At 35.3% G+C, this 15,211-nt stretch overlaps 1 protein-coding gene across 4 annotated transcripts in view; it reads left to right on the top strand.

Moving 5' to 3' along the window:
* Nucleotides 1-15,211, top strand: part of Slit2 (slit guidance ligand 2) — a 331,184-nt gene that overhangs the window by 242,106 nt on the left and 73,867 nt on the right. For 2 of the 4 annotated variants that reach the window (XM_005402476.2, XM_013503310.1), the window contains 7 exons: nt 1,412-1,483; nt 4,921-5,064; nt 5,169-5,332; nt 6,428-6,451; nt 9,924-10,074; nt 12,576-12,650; nt 14,171-14,314. In XM_005402476.2, the coding sequence (XP_005402533.1) occupies nt 1,412-1,483; nt 4,921-5,064; nt 5,169-5,332; nt 6,428-6,451; nt 9,924-10,074; nt 12,576-12,650; nt 14,171-14,314 (774 nt within the window). The remainder of the gene's footprint in view (nt 1-1,411; nt 1,484-4,920; nt 5,065-5,168; nt 5,333-6,427; nt 6,452-9,923; nt 10,075-12,575; nt 12,651-14,170; nt 14,315-15,211) is intronic. The other 2 variants (XM_005402479.2, XM_005402478.2) reach the window with 1 other exon arrangement.

The raw sequence follows: 15,211 nt of genomic DNA, 5'->3' as shown, positions 1-15,211 counted from the left end.
GTTTTTATTTCAGCTTTTTTGCTGCTATACATCATGACATGATTTCTTTGTTTTCCAAAAGAATAGCTTTCTGATTCTTTAAAGTAATATATTTATTGTGGATGGTATACAGACACAGAACAATGCATAGATAAAGATTAAAGCACCTCCACATGGTGATGCACTTTCCAGATTTTCTGCTTATATATGATTTTACATAACAAAAATAATAAATGCAATAATGTGTAGTACTTTTTATAAATATTTTACCTAACATTATATCCTATGTACTTTTCTGTCACAAAACATCTTTCAAACTTTACCTTTTGTTAAAATAAAACATGTATTTAATAAATCTCTATTTTAGAATTTGGTACTATTTTATCCATGTTAATTTTTCACTGTTAAAAATTGCACCATGTTTGACATTATGAAATACTGGTTTTTTTTTTCTCTGATTATTTTCTTAAGTTGATATCCTAAGAGTACAACTACTAAGTGAAAATTTATTAAACATATGCATGACTTTTGCATATGTTATTGAAGTGTTCTATTCACTTATAATTGTATCTTTTTCTACAGATAGTTCTGTTACCCTAATGATGTGGAAGCAAAATTAAGTAGACATTATTACAGTGCTATTGTTAATAGCTAGCCTGGTGTGTCACCAATTTTCATTCTATTCACTTTTTCTTGAAAACTCTTCATTTCGTGTTTTGTGAAAATTTATTCTTCAGTTTCTCTGCAAATTTAATTATTTCATTTGTTAATTCAATGTTAAAGCCTCAATGTATGCTAGGCCCTGTGCTAGGCACCAGATATAATTAGATGATTCAGTAGTGGTCTTTTTCCTCAATGGCTACTTTTATTGTCTGATAATTTATTGTGATTCATATTTCTTTGGACTATATTTCAGAACTTGCCTAAATTCATATTCACGGTCACTATCTTCACCAATATTCTATTATGCAAGCATATACATTGTATGTTTAAAAGAAAAGCCTTGCCCTTACGATGAGAACATTTTCCTGTTCGCCAGCATTGTGAGTCTAAAGATTACCCCTTTAACGTTTAGGATTCTACATCTATTGTTGTTTTACATAGTGTGACCTAACTAAATATGAATCGTGTGTGCATTCATGTGTGAGCATGAGCACAGGAAAACAATTTAATAATGAATACTTAGATGAAAGGGCAGCCAAACCATGAATTAGATTGTGTTAACCTTTCTTCATTTTTCTGTTTTCCAAATTTTATATAGTAAACATGCATATGATCTGTAGTCAAGTAAAAACAATTTCAAATGATGCTTTTTACTCAGCTGTAACCTTTACGATGCATTGGATGCCTATTACCTTCCCATGTGCTTGAATATGTATTATTAGGTGAGTTTGTTCGGTGTCTGATTTTCTCATTTGAAACTTTTTTTCAGTGTCCTCTATGGAAATAAAATCACAGAGCTACCAAAAAGTTTGTTTGAAGGACTATTTTCTTTACAGCTACTGTAAGTACTTCAGTATTTTGGATCTATTGAAACCTATATTATATTTTGTTAGATTACCATCTCCTACTTTCATAGAGGCACCAGAAAATTTTAACACAGGATGATATAACTTAATGAAATGGAAAAGATAAGGCTAGAGGTGCTAACTTGATGATGAATATTAATTGAAGACGTAACTCTTGGAATTTTATCAAAGCCTTTTCTCTATAGGGTCATAATACATGCATTGTGATTGTTCTAGCACTTAAATCTTACATAATCTTCCTTGGAAAATATATCTGTTTGATATAACCAGTGGTTGGAGAGACATATGGGAATTGATATACTTGTCAAACTTTTTCCAAAGAATTTACAGAAGCAAAAATGTTGGAACGACTTCTCCAAACAAATCCATAGTGTGCAGTAGGCCACTCATACCAGAGTCTTGAAACTAGTCTTTACCCAACTACCAATTATTTCTTTGATTTTATCCCAAAGATGACTCTGCTTAGACAATAATTACTATTCATTTGTCTTGAAAGAATTCACTGTACATGCTACTTATAAAGCCAGGTTTGACCCCATGTGTTTGAATGCATGACCATGTGAAAAATAAGTATGGAAAAAGAAAATTAATGTAGTCTAGGTTCATCAAATTCTGTTTGAAACATCATATATAAAATAAATTAGCCTGTATGCTTGGGCACAAATATATATATGACGTGATTTCTCCTTTCACCTGAGTCATAGTCTCCCTTAAATTTCTTAATTTTAGAATGTTTTTTTTTTCTGGTGGGGGAGTGTTGATACTTATTTGATAAACATTTATTCCAAATTCCACAATCTTCCTAAATGTAGATTTTATTTCTTATTTGATAAATTTATGTACATAAATATGCCCTATTGTCCATATCTTAAACTAGTTTGTACAAATGCATATGTTCTATCATGGCTCAATTTACAAATATACACATGTATACAAATAAAACCAAATGTTAACAAGACAGTATAAATTTTACTAAATGTAATTCTCTTCATGCCACTCACCTTCCCTATTCTCTATTGTCTTAATACTACATTATTCATTAAATATATTTTAGAATAGATCTGTAATGACAAATACTGATTTTGTGAACTAATAACCTATGTGGGTTTTATTTTTCTTTAGCTTTTTGCAATGAAGTTATCAAGTATCGCTTCTGATTTGATAGATTCTAGTCACATAACAGATTTCTTTATATATAATTGATGTAGCAGGAGTCTCTATCCACATATGCCTACAAGTGGCCCCTCTGCCATTCTTCCATGTCTACCTAGAGTGCTCTATACCATTGGCCCCAGATGCTCTTCTCATCTCTGCCCTGTCTACCACAAGCACTTAAAAGAACACTTTCTCTTCTCCACACACACACTTAACTGTGGTTAAGGTAGCAAATATATTAATAGAATATGGAAGTCTGTGTGTAGCTCAGCCTTACTTATAATGCCACATTTACCGTGTTCCATCCTTACAGAAGGCACAATTGTCTCTTTGCAGCTAGCCAAGAACTAGAAAAAATGAATCATTTTAGCTTTGTTTGAACAGATTGCTATTAGGAAGAAGAGGCAGATAAATGAAATAAATCAAAGAAATTCCTCAGCCCACGTGGATTTAAAGTGACTACAGACTGCCCATGACAGCGTTTCTTTTTAGCCTCTCCGGGCCCCCCACCTTTTCCTTGTTGTTAAATTTTTGCTTTCTACCTTCTTTTTTTCAGTTAGCTTATCAGGGAAGGAAGATTTTCAGCATTACTTGTATTGTGGCCCAGGGTGGAAGTTTTGAGAGATCAGAGAGCCCAACAGAAAGGGGAATCACAAGGAAGCTGTAACTTTTCATGATCATGGTATACCTAGGGAAGCAAGCAAATAAAGCGGAAATACCTAAGTGGACTAAAGACACAAATTGTTTTCTTTTCCTTTTTTATTGGCCAAAAGAGAAAACATTTTCAGTATTTTAGATAGGGAAGCATACCTAAACCATATAGTGCATATTTTTGATATTAAATTTCTATTAAACTTCTAAGTATCAAATCAAAATGAAATAAATGGTAAGAGAAAAATGTAAAATATATGTCCTGCTTGTAGAGGGTTAAACTATTTTGGAGTCAATCAGTGGATCAATACGAAACAGGTACCAAGAGTACAGGCACTGAATAATGTGTTTAGGAAGCAGCCCGGAGGAATGAATACTTTAGTTGGAGTGAAGATCTGTTCTGGAAAAAGTTGCAAATATATTCTCAAAGGCAAGGTGCAGTCAGTATAACCACAAAGATGATGTTCACCAAAGTATGATCTAAGCCACAGTTCCACAGAATATTGATACACAGGCAAAAAGTCATGTATAGAACACTGTTTTAAACTTGAATTTACAGTGCAGGACTAGAGCTTTTAATGCCATAATTTATGTCACTATCCTGGAGGTTTGCAAAGTATTTGTGCAACAGCAAATATTTATTGAGCACCCCATATGTATTATGTACTACGATACCTGGGAAATGTCAGGGAACAAAATAGACAAAGGTCTGTGATATCCTAGGACGAGGGGATATGTAAGTGACAGGCAGTAATGACATAATAGATAAGTAAATTATATATAACCCAAAGAAATATTCATTTAAAAATAGAAAAAGTAGATTAAATCAAAGGAATTCATAAAGGAGGGGAAAAGGCAGACTACATATGTGAAAGAAAGTGGTCAGGCTAGGCTGAAAAGAGGGGCAGCTGGGACGGTGGCAGGAAGCAGTGGGTCGGGCTGGCCAGAACTGGGGGTGATATGACCGTGCCAGACAGAGGACCAGAGAGTCCAGTGTGGTGGAAAGGCATCAAGTAGGTCGCTGCAAGTGGCTCAAAGTAGTCAGGGGTGTGGGGTGGAGAACGAGGATGTCAGAGAACTCCCAAGAGTGGGCTGCAGATTTAGATTGGGTGTTATAGGGTTTTGGGGATGGTTAGGATTCTACACTCAGCCAGCGGGGAGCTGTCGTATGGGCCTAAGAGACGGGTGATGTGATTTTGTGGATGGATGGATCATTTAGCTGCTATTTCAAAAACAGACTGAACTTTTTCAAAGAGCAGCAAGAGCAACTAATAACGAATATTTTTAATGCTGTCCTTGAGCCTTAGCCACCTTTGTCTTTTGTTCTATGTCTACACCTTCCTGAGTGTATGTTTAATATTTTGTTGAATTCATGCCTAAGTACAACTGGATTTAGTTTAGTTGCGCCTGACTATGTGACTTTTGCTTTCTCTTATAAGCTGCAAATCTACAACTTGTAAAACCTAAACTATTCCTAAAGTTAAAATGCTAGCGTTGAGGTTAAAAGGCAAGTATTTCTTCATTGGCTTTGCTCAAGCAAGACAAAATTTTGCAGGTGAGTTAACGAGATGCTACACTTTAATTTTGCAACTATTTGGTCAAACAGATTATTGAATGCCAACAAGATAAACTGCCTTCGGGTAGATGCTTTTCAGGATCTCCACAACTTGAACCTTCTCTCCTTGTATGACAACAAGCTTCAGACCATTGCCAAGGGGACCTTCTCACCTCTCCGGGCCATCCAAACTATGTATGTATGCATGATTTGGATCTAATTCATTTAGCAATGTTGTCCTGAATGTAAGAGTTGAACGCAATGCAATCATACATAAAACTGTTCTGTGTTTCTGAAAGGCATCTGGCTCAGAACCCCTTTATCTGTGACTGCCACCTCAAGTGGCTGGCGGATTATCTCCATACCAATCCAATTGAGACCAGCGGTGCCCGTTGTACCAGCCCCCGCCGCCTGGCAAACAAAAGAATTGGACAGATCAAAAGCAAGAAGTTCCGTTGTTCAGGTAATTTATTTCCTGAGATGTTTCCCTTGTGGTGAAAGCAACAGTGGTTATCTGAGATTTACCAAAGTCTGTGGCTGACTCCCAAACACTGGAGAATCACATTTCTTCTCTTCTGCCTATACAAGAAGAAAGTAAAAATATAAAATGAGACTTTTAGACACGACTCATATAGTACTTCAATGTGTAATGTTTTTAACACTGTATTTAGCAGAAATAGGATATTGACTAAGTGAAAAAGATGCCTGGATGCTTTGCACTATTTTGATAAGGTTTAAATATAGCAAGGGCCTTGTAGCCAACTCAAAATGCCTTTAAAATATATGAAGAACCCCGCTGCTTTTGTTATTCTCTATTAGTCAACTTCTTATAGTTCAAATAATCAACCATGTTTTCATTTCTTCAGACAGTGAGTGGAAACTTAGTTACATGGTTTGATCAGGCTCCAAAGTGGGAGGGAAAAAATCCTCCAATCTGGGGCTGGGGATTTAGCTCAGTGGCAAATCGCCTGCCTGGCAAGCGCAAGGTCATGAGTTCGGTTCGCGGTACCGGAGAAAAACCAAAAAAAAAAATCCTCCAATCCATTTGTCTCTCACTGAATGCACTTCATTAATTTACATTCCCTTATTTTGAATAAATCTCTGAGGACTTGCTTTTCCCAAAAGGGCATCTTTTCACATTCTGATAACATTACATTTGTCTAAAAAGGCTAAATATAAATGTGTTGTATTACTAAGAATAAAAAGCTTACTTTATTGAAATATACTTCTTGCTTTGTTATAATTTTTCTATGTTCTGGTGATAAACTGTGTTCTTTGTGTTTGTAGTAAGATGGTACCTAACTGTTCCAGGCCTATTTCACATTCAGCAGTTAATTCATACTAAAAAGCTAATATCCACACCAGGCTGGTTATTGTCCATGACTATAAATGCATTTATTTCTCACTGAACATTATTATACTTCAGCCACTGCTGTGAATATACATTTTCACTTAGTTGTCTGTAGTAACTTTAGTCCATTCTTAATCTAATATAGCTCATATCTCTGCTTGCTGACATTCAGGTGCATCTTCTATTTTTTTCTCTTTTTTTATTTAGCTAAAGAACAGTATTTCATTCCAGGTAGGTTTTGCTCGTTGGTAGGACTAACCACAAACACCCTTTCCTCACCTTTTGAAATATAGCTCCTAAAACTGATATGCATGCTTTTGAAAGTACAGTGGGTCCTCTGTAGATAGACTGACTTATGCATAGATCACTTGTAGCTGTTTCCTGAAAACCTGACCTTTGCATGCAGCTTCTGATGTTAAACATATTTATTATTAAACTCCCACCTTTTTTTCTCTCCCTTTCACTTCGGCACATTATCTACAATTTCTCACAGTAGCTAAAATGTTTGAACCTATGGCTTTCTACTGAAATCATTTTTTTCTCTTTACGTTGTATATCTGATCTTTCAGCCTGTTTTTAAAATTTAGCTTACTGAGCTAGTTTTAAAGACAGAGGCCTTTCTATTGTCAAAGAGCTAATTCTACATGAAATCAGCGTGAACACAGAAAATTGCATTTTCAGCAGGAGAATTTTGAAGCTTTTTATATTTAAAAAGTGGATGGTTTTCTTTTGCTTAGTTTTATACAAAAAAACAGCTTCATGCTGGTTTGAATACACTTGTTCCTTATTTGTTTGTAACTGTACAAACTTGCATATGCAGACTTGGAATATAATGCCACAAAGAGGTTATTGATGTCCATCATGAAAGCATTAAGAAGTTCATAAGCCCTAAATGCCTTGAATAATTTAGGCAGATGGGTAAAATGTTTCTAAGAATAATGGTTACAATATTTTATTACTTCAATCTTAACACTGTCGAGACTGATGATTCTAGAGCTAGCTCTTTAAAATATGTTCCTTCACTTATTTTCTTCCTGCCTGCCAATTGTGTTAAATGCCTTTTGATTGTTTTAAGCCATTATATAAAAAATATGTGTTGAATATTGATTGGCTGCACTCACCATTTCATGGGTATATTCTAGACTATACTATATTTTAAGAACTATACATAAGATTCTTCTACAATGTTTAGTTGTAAAACCATACTTATTTTCTTACGAAGAGCTTTGACTCTGTTCTGTATCGTGAGGAGATATCTGTTGGTTGTCCTTATTGAGCTATATTCTAAATAATTTCATCTGTTTAACAGATTTAGTCATACTACTGATTCTGTGGAATGTGAATGATTAAAAATTATTTTACATATCTTATTTCCCAAGAAAACAATCAACATGTTAAAAAAAAAAACAGTTGATTTGCTTCATTGGCAAGATTTAAACTTTATTGTTATTTACCAATTATTGCATGGAAAGTCCTCTGACAGCTATTACTTAACTAAAAAAAATGCTATATTCTAAACACCAGACCACCCATAGAATAATATATCATTATGATTTAGATCCTAAAATTTTAACAGTTAATATAACTGTTACTAAATTATTCAAACTATTGTATTTAAATGCATCTTACCAAAAATTTAGAAACCAATATTTCTAATTCACCAAGTACTGGGCAAAACTCAAGTTTTTAAAAAATATTTAGTACAGCTTTCCCTTCTTACTGGCAGATAGGAGCCAAACTAGGTAATGACAAATATACTTTCCATCTGATACCAATTAATAATTTTCAATTCCTAATAATTTAATTTATATTATTTAAATGAATAATAAAAGTCAGGACATAGCAGAATTCTTTGAGCCTCCTTTACCCTATTTTTCCCAAAATTTTAATTAAAATTTAGATCTGTCTAATGAACTATTATAAATCACCATTATTTTCATAGTATGGACTACAGATTATGTGAATATATTCAGTGAATCTATCACTTAGACTTCATTGTCATTGTACGCTTATTTCATTTTAGACTAAAGCTGAAGGCACAATAAACCAGGTCCTCAATAATTACAATGGCATTAATCGCCAAATATAATCTAATAATTATATTTGGCATTGCAAACTTCTAATGTGATTCTGATCCTGTTCTCATTAAGTGACTTTATTGGTAAATTAGAAAGCGTTGTAAGCTACCTCAGGACTAATCAAATGTTCCAGTGATAGTCCTTGAGGACCTGCATGGTTGATTTTTATTCACTTTTACATGTGTGCTTGCCTACTACTGTTCTATGTGGCATTCCACATATTACAGCCATAACTCAAAAGAAAACGTGCCTTGCAGAGAGTTCGTTTTTTTCAAGAAATCCACAACAATTTCATTTGTACTATGCATCTTTTATGCCATTGCTCTTCCTTTAAAGCTATCATGCTTCAAAAAGCTATTCTGAATTTTACAAAGCATGACAAATCCCTTTATGCCATGCTGTTCCCCTATAATTGCCATGATAAAGGAGAAAGGAAGCATAGTTTGATATATGTGTATATGTCTATTAACCTTAATTGGGATTACTCTTTCTTTCTTTCTTTCCTTCTTGGTGATCTTTACTTTTGCAGGAATTCACCATTTGGGCTGTAAGTAAAAGTGTCTGATCTGAAATATAATGTCCTCCCTTTTCAATCCTGAAGTACCTTCTTCTAGTCTTGGTCTTTTACACTTATTTTCAAGAAGAAACCACACATCTTTTGAGCTTCTCTGTTGTCCTTGTAGCTCACCTTCAACTTCTTCCTGGATATCCTTCCCGGACGCTGTGGTTTCTATTCTGCAGTTCTGAGGAATGGTGGAGGCCCCTTTCAGTAGAGCCCCTTTTTTGTGTTTCCAGGAAATCTGCAGTAGTAATACTTACTGTGGTCATAAACATTCTACGGGAAGAATGCATGTCACGTAAACAGCATTATACTTCCAGAACGTCTGTAGCTTCTCTCCTACTTCCCTTCATCTCTCCTCTTGGTCTTCCCTTTGGCCTAGTGGTTGGTGTAGTGATAATGGAGCGAGATTTTCTGTTGTGCTTGATCTAACCATGTGGTTGCCAGGTATGAGTAAAACATGGTTCCGTCAAGCACCATGGAACGTCACGCAGCTTTCTACAGCATGACAAGCTGCTGAGGTGCAAGTCAGGATGAACTTGTCTCTCTTTCTAAAACCAAAATAAAAAAGAGGGCTTTGTAGGCATTTCTGAAGATTATGTGAGAGGGAGAGAATCATAAAAGTCCACAGAAAATTTTAAAACCTGAGTCTATCTATTTGCCTTGAAAGCCCTCATTCATAATGAAATACAGGACTATGTTCATTACTGGATACATTTTCAATTCTTTACCCAGAAAAAATACATAAACTTTTTGAGAATTCATAGCCATTGTGTGATGAGCTGTGCACTAGGCTAGAATGGCTCAGAACTGGATCAGCAGAAAGTACAGCTGTGAAAAGCTCAACTTTATTAATGTTTTCCTGTTGTGTGAATCTGGTCACTCTTTTTTCCAGAAAATTCCAAGCCTTTCTTTTAACCCTCTCTCGACATCCCTTGATCAAAATCCCCTAAGTTGTCTCCCTGCTGCATAATCTGTAGCTATCTTATTTTTTCCTTCCTACAAATGAATGAATATTCTAATCTTTAGGCTCAGTATCTTTTTCTTTGGCTTGAATTCTCAATAGGTACAGAAGATTATCGATCAAAATTAAGTGGAGACTGCTTCGCAGATTTGGCTTGCCCTGAAAAGTGCCGCTGTGAAGGGACCACAGTAGACTGCTCCAATCAAAAACTCAACAAAATCCCTGATCATATTCCCCAGTACACTGCAGAGCTGTAAGTTCATCCTGCCTCAAAGTCCTGATTGTGAAAGAGGGGATGAAAGCATCAAAGCATAGGAAATTTTGTCTTGCCATTGTTATTCTCAATAATCATATTAATTTTGACTCATGCACATTGCATTGATGTACCTCTTCATTGTCCAAGACTGTATTAGAGGATATCTTAGTTTAATTGTTCTAGCTGAAGACACAATTAAAAATTAATTTAACTCAGAATTCATTTGGCACTTCAGAATGCTAATATTAATTATTATTATTTGATTCCCATTTATTATGCATTTTCTCAAAATTCATTTCTAAGCACTTAATAGATTTTTAAAAAGTATTTAATCCTTACAACAACCGAATAAAGTAGTTTGAAATTAGTCATTTTGAAACCTAGTTGACTATAAATCTAGTCAGGGAGTCTTTTTTAATCTACTTTATTCCTTCTTTGACTCACAAATAAGAATTTAGTGACTGTCAGTTATGAGAATGCTAAGGGTAGTTATATTTTCCTGGACAGTGGAGAGCATAATAGGGAAAGCCAAAGGCAGAATATGACCAGATTCAGACTTACAAGCCTAGCATAGAAACTACCATCTAGAAGTGCTAAAATTATCTGTAGGGTCTTTGTAGATTCTGTCCTCATGTTTGGTTTGCCTTTATTTACTTTATTTATGAAAGCAAGACTTTTAGTGTTAGTATGCTGAAACTTCAAGGAAAATCTAGTGACATCCCATTTTTGTATGCCTTAGCAACGCTTATACATAGCACCATCTGGTAATTGTCATTTACTGCTTTGCGAAGTTGCTTGTCTTTCTCTGTGTGCATAATCCTTCTGTCTTCAACTAGATTATAGCTCCTTGATGGCAGGGAATGTGTGTTATGCTTTATCTCCCACTGTGCCTATACACATGTCTGTTACTTAATTAATTTTAAGCAAGTTGATTAATTAAAAATAAAGTTATGCCTTTCAAAGCGTGACAGAAACTAACCCCTTTGTGGTTATAGTGATTGTTTTTATATCTGTTTGTTCATGAAGCTATTTAATAACTACAGGACTTTTAGAAATGCATGGAGATCATACAGCAGAAGCCCAGAACTGTCTTTTAACAATAGTTTGGGAACTTATTTCTATTTCTAATAATGTTACGAAGAACAAGTGACCTCTCTCAGCATGCTAGTGCCTTAAATAAGCTTATTTGTCAATCAAGAATTACAATTCAAACTAATTTCTCATGTAGCTTTCAGCACAATGTTTAGTGTGTCTTTTAAAAATTAATGTTTTGCTAATTAGGAATATAAAATCAGTAGTGAGAAAAAACTATCTATAAATCATGCAGCTGAGAAGAAATTTATATCCAAACTATGTGAGAAATTCTGACAATTTCACAATGAAAAGATATATTACCTAAATTATCTTTATACTATACATAGTTCTTCAAAGATCTACAAATGACCACTAAATACATGACAAGGCCCTTTGACATAGTCATTAGAAAAATGCAAATTAAAACTACAATGAGACACAAAGATACACACAGTGCAATACCTAGAAAATAAAAAAAGAACAGTAGTAAGTGGAGAAGTTGGGGTACTTATATATTGATGGTATGAATATAAAATGGTATAGCCTTTTTGGGAAACAGTTTGTATATCCTTCCAAGCATTAAACATAAGTTTGCCATGTGATTGAACAATTCTTACATAAGCATACATTCAAAAGAACTGAAAAGATTTATGTCAATGTCCATAGCAGAATTTTTCATAATACTTAAAAGTAGAATAAAAATGTCCACAGACTGATAAAAGGATAACTAAATGTGGTGTCTCAGTAAAACTCTCCAGTGATGAAAATAGTCAAGCACTGATACATTCTACATTAAAAACATGACCAACATCATACAAAATGATAATGGTAGATACACAAAGCCACATTTTAAATGATTCTATTCATATGAAGTAACCAGAGTATGTTTTCCAGAATGAGGATGCCAGGGGAAGTACCTGGTGATGATTATGAAGTTTCTTTTTGAAGGTGATGAAAATATTCTGGAATTAGCAGAGGTGGTTCCACAAATTAGTGAATGCACTAACATGCACTAAATTGTACACTTCAAAGGGGTGAACCTTATAGTATGTGATTTATATTTCAGTAAATCTGCAAATAAAACATTATGGAGCAAGTAATTTGGGAAAATGTGTTAAAGCATTTTTTGGATGAGAAATAGTGAAAAAAGTTTCGGAAACATTATTCTAGAGATTACTGAATGAGAAGGAGCTGGTTTTGATTATTAGTTTTCCTTGCTGTGTGGTTCTTAATATACTGTGTTTTATAATTAAAATTTGAGAGAAATGCAGAAAAGTATGAGTACTGTCCATAAATCCTCTGTGAGATCTATACTATTTTTTATTTTAGAGTTATCATTAAATAATGTTATAATTCAGTATGTTAAATGAAATGTAATCTCTCTGTAACTCTTAGTAATGAAACTGCCTGTTCTTTTTCTCTAGGCGTCTCAATAATAATGAATTTACAGTGTTGGAAGCCACAGGAATCTTTAAGAAACTTCCTCAATTACGTAAGATGTAAGTCATTTGTCAGCGATCTTTTAAATTTGCCTAGTGTTTTGTTGTGTGTTTTTTTCCCCAACCCTTTAAAGTTTTATCTGAGTTTCTTTTGGAAATTGGAAAAAAAAAACAACAACAACAACAAGGACATTTCCATCCCGTGACTACTCATGATACAAATATGGAGTAATCTCTGAAAGAAACATTTCCATGTGCTCAGAAGGTGCCAACCAAAGCCTTGGCATCTTACTCTCATGCAGACAGCTGGTCTGTGATGTGGCCACAGCGGGAATCCAGCAATCTAAGCACATTAAAATTGGTTCAGCAATGTTTTGTAACTTCCTTTACTATTCCCCAAACCGTGCTGTTATTTCTCTTTCAACCCATTCATGTCAACTGTTTGACTTTTTGCTTCATTAAACTTTCATTAGAAGATAGTCAAAATTAATGATTGGTAAACTGGCTCGATAGCTCTTCTGTGTTAATACGTGTCCACAACTCATATTTTAAAATAAGTTCTTAAGCTCAGCAGTTTCAACACACTTTGTATTCTCTACCTCCAAGGAGGAGTGAGGGGGTGACAAGACAGGACATGCATGTAAGGACAGGGAAGCCCCTCCTCACAAGAGGAAGTGTTTGAGGAGAGGTGCTTTCTTCTACAAGTCTGTGTGTTCATACACAGACCTGGCCTGTGGTCTCTCAGACCCCTCACTTGCACAGCAGACTGGATCTGCCTGGGCATTTCATCTCTGTAATATGTTACCTCCAAATGTTTTCTAATTTCTTGATTGCCCTCCTTTTTCACTGATTACTAAAGGTACTTTCTTTTTAGCTTTAACGTGACTTTTAATGCAGCCAATATTTATTGAACAACCACTTTGAGCAATACTTTGAGAGACACAGAAGATGCATAAAATTTATGTTGTTTACAGGGCACTTAAAATCTGGGAGTGCACAGTGAAAAAAGAAAAGAGCCTATCCTGGACATTCTTGCCCTGTGGGCAAGCATTGTAGTATTGGGCAGGCATTGTAATATTTGATTTTATATAAAATACTGAGAGATAAATTGGTTGTCTCAGCACAGTATTATTTGAGAAGTTTAATTGGAAATAAATCTGTATTTGAACACATCTCTGTTGCTTGGTTGTCTCTTTTAGTCATTAATTTATTCCATAGTTTTAACTGGGGACATTTCTTTGAAAAATTCCTTATTAAATTTTACAGAGGACGTAAACTTTCATGCAACCCATTACCTGGCCCCAAGTATGTTATGCCCCTTGGCACCTTCACAGATCATCTTAGCAGCAGTCAGGCTGGTATTTCTTGCCACAGAGAATCCCTCTTGCTTTAACGTCCCTTTAATTTCACAGAACAGCAAAGGGGTGTCTCTTCATGGCTCCCACTGTGCTGGGCAGCAATAAACCGGGAGATTGTGGAAGACTTTGCTCAGTAGAAGAAAATGATCAAGGCTATTGTTTTCCTGCCCTCTTTTGGAGAAGGGAACTGTTTATAACCTTGTTTCAACCATTTTTATTTAGCAATTTTAGCAACAATAAGATTACAGATATTGAGGAGGGAGCTTTTGAAGGAGCCTCTGGAGTGAATGAAATACTTCTCACCAGTAACCGTTTGGAAAATGTTCGGCATAAGATGTTCAAGGGATTGGAAAGCCTCAAAACTCTGTGAGTATTCTCATTGGCACTATAATTCTACCAGCAGATTAGAAGGTGCTGCTCTTTATAACCACATTTTCTTAGATACACACACACACACACACACTCACACACACACACACACACACACCTTTTGGGAGAGCATGGCTCTTTACTCCTATACTCCTGTCCTCTATAGATTGCTAGGAGAGCCCTTCCCAGCTGCAATCTCCTCAACAGAACTCATTTGCTTTGCCCCAGAGCTTGCGCTGCTCTGGCTTCCCTGCTCTACCTCAATCGTCATTCCTTCTCTTTTCTTCAACAGCTTCCACGTCATACTCACTTTTAGTCCAAGGAGTGAAAATTTCAGAATCTCTGCTAACTCTTGAAACTTAGTGTCTCTCACAGTTTATCCAAAGACTGTATTTTTCTGCCTCTGGGCACAAGATCTTAGTGAAAAGCAGTGATGGCTCGTGGTCCATCTTTTACTATCTATTTTGAAGAAAATATGTTGAATTGTACCTAGTTGTTCAGGGGAGGGAGATTCTTCATGTTTTCAAAAGGCCACTGGCCAAGGAGAATGGAATTGGATTGAACAATGAGCACTGCTGTTTTGGATACTTGGATTCTCTACAGTGTGTATAAATTTTCAGAATCTCTAAATTATGTAAGTACATTTGACAAAAGCAGTAGAGTAAAGATAAGAAGAGAGAGAAGCCAAACTGCAGTCTTTGGACGACACGAAGAAAACTGTTATTGTTTTCTAGTTATTGGTGATTACAGTGCACTCTCTCCCCTAGACCTGGAGGGCCGTGCACAACAAGAGTGGCTGATAGCCTTGGCACCAGGGAGTCCATTGCTGGTCTTTGTAGGAGAACCAGGAAGAATAGCATTGGCCCTAACATTAGCATGTGTTAATAGCATCAC

Source organism: Chinchilla lanigera, unplaced genomic scaffold, assembly GCF_000276665.1.
Source record: "Chinchilla lanigera isolate Chin_1 unplaced genomic scaffold, ChiLan1.0 scaffold00079, whole genome shotgun sequence".
Classification (NCBI taxonomy): Eukaryota; Metazoa; Chordata; class Mammalia; order Rodentia; family Chinchillidae; genus Chinchilla; species Chinchilla lanigera.
The sequence above is the reverse complement of the archived record's forward strand: the minus strand, read 5'-3'. Positions and strand labels throughout refer to the sequence as shown.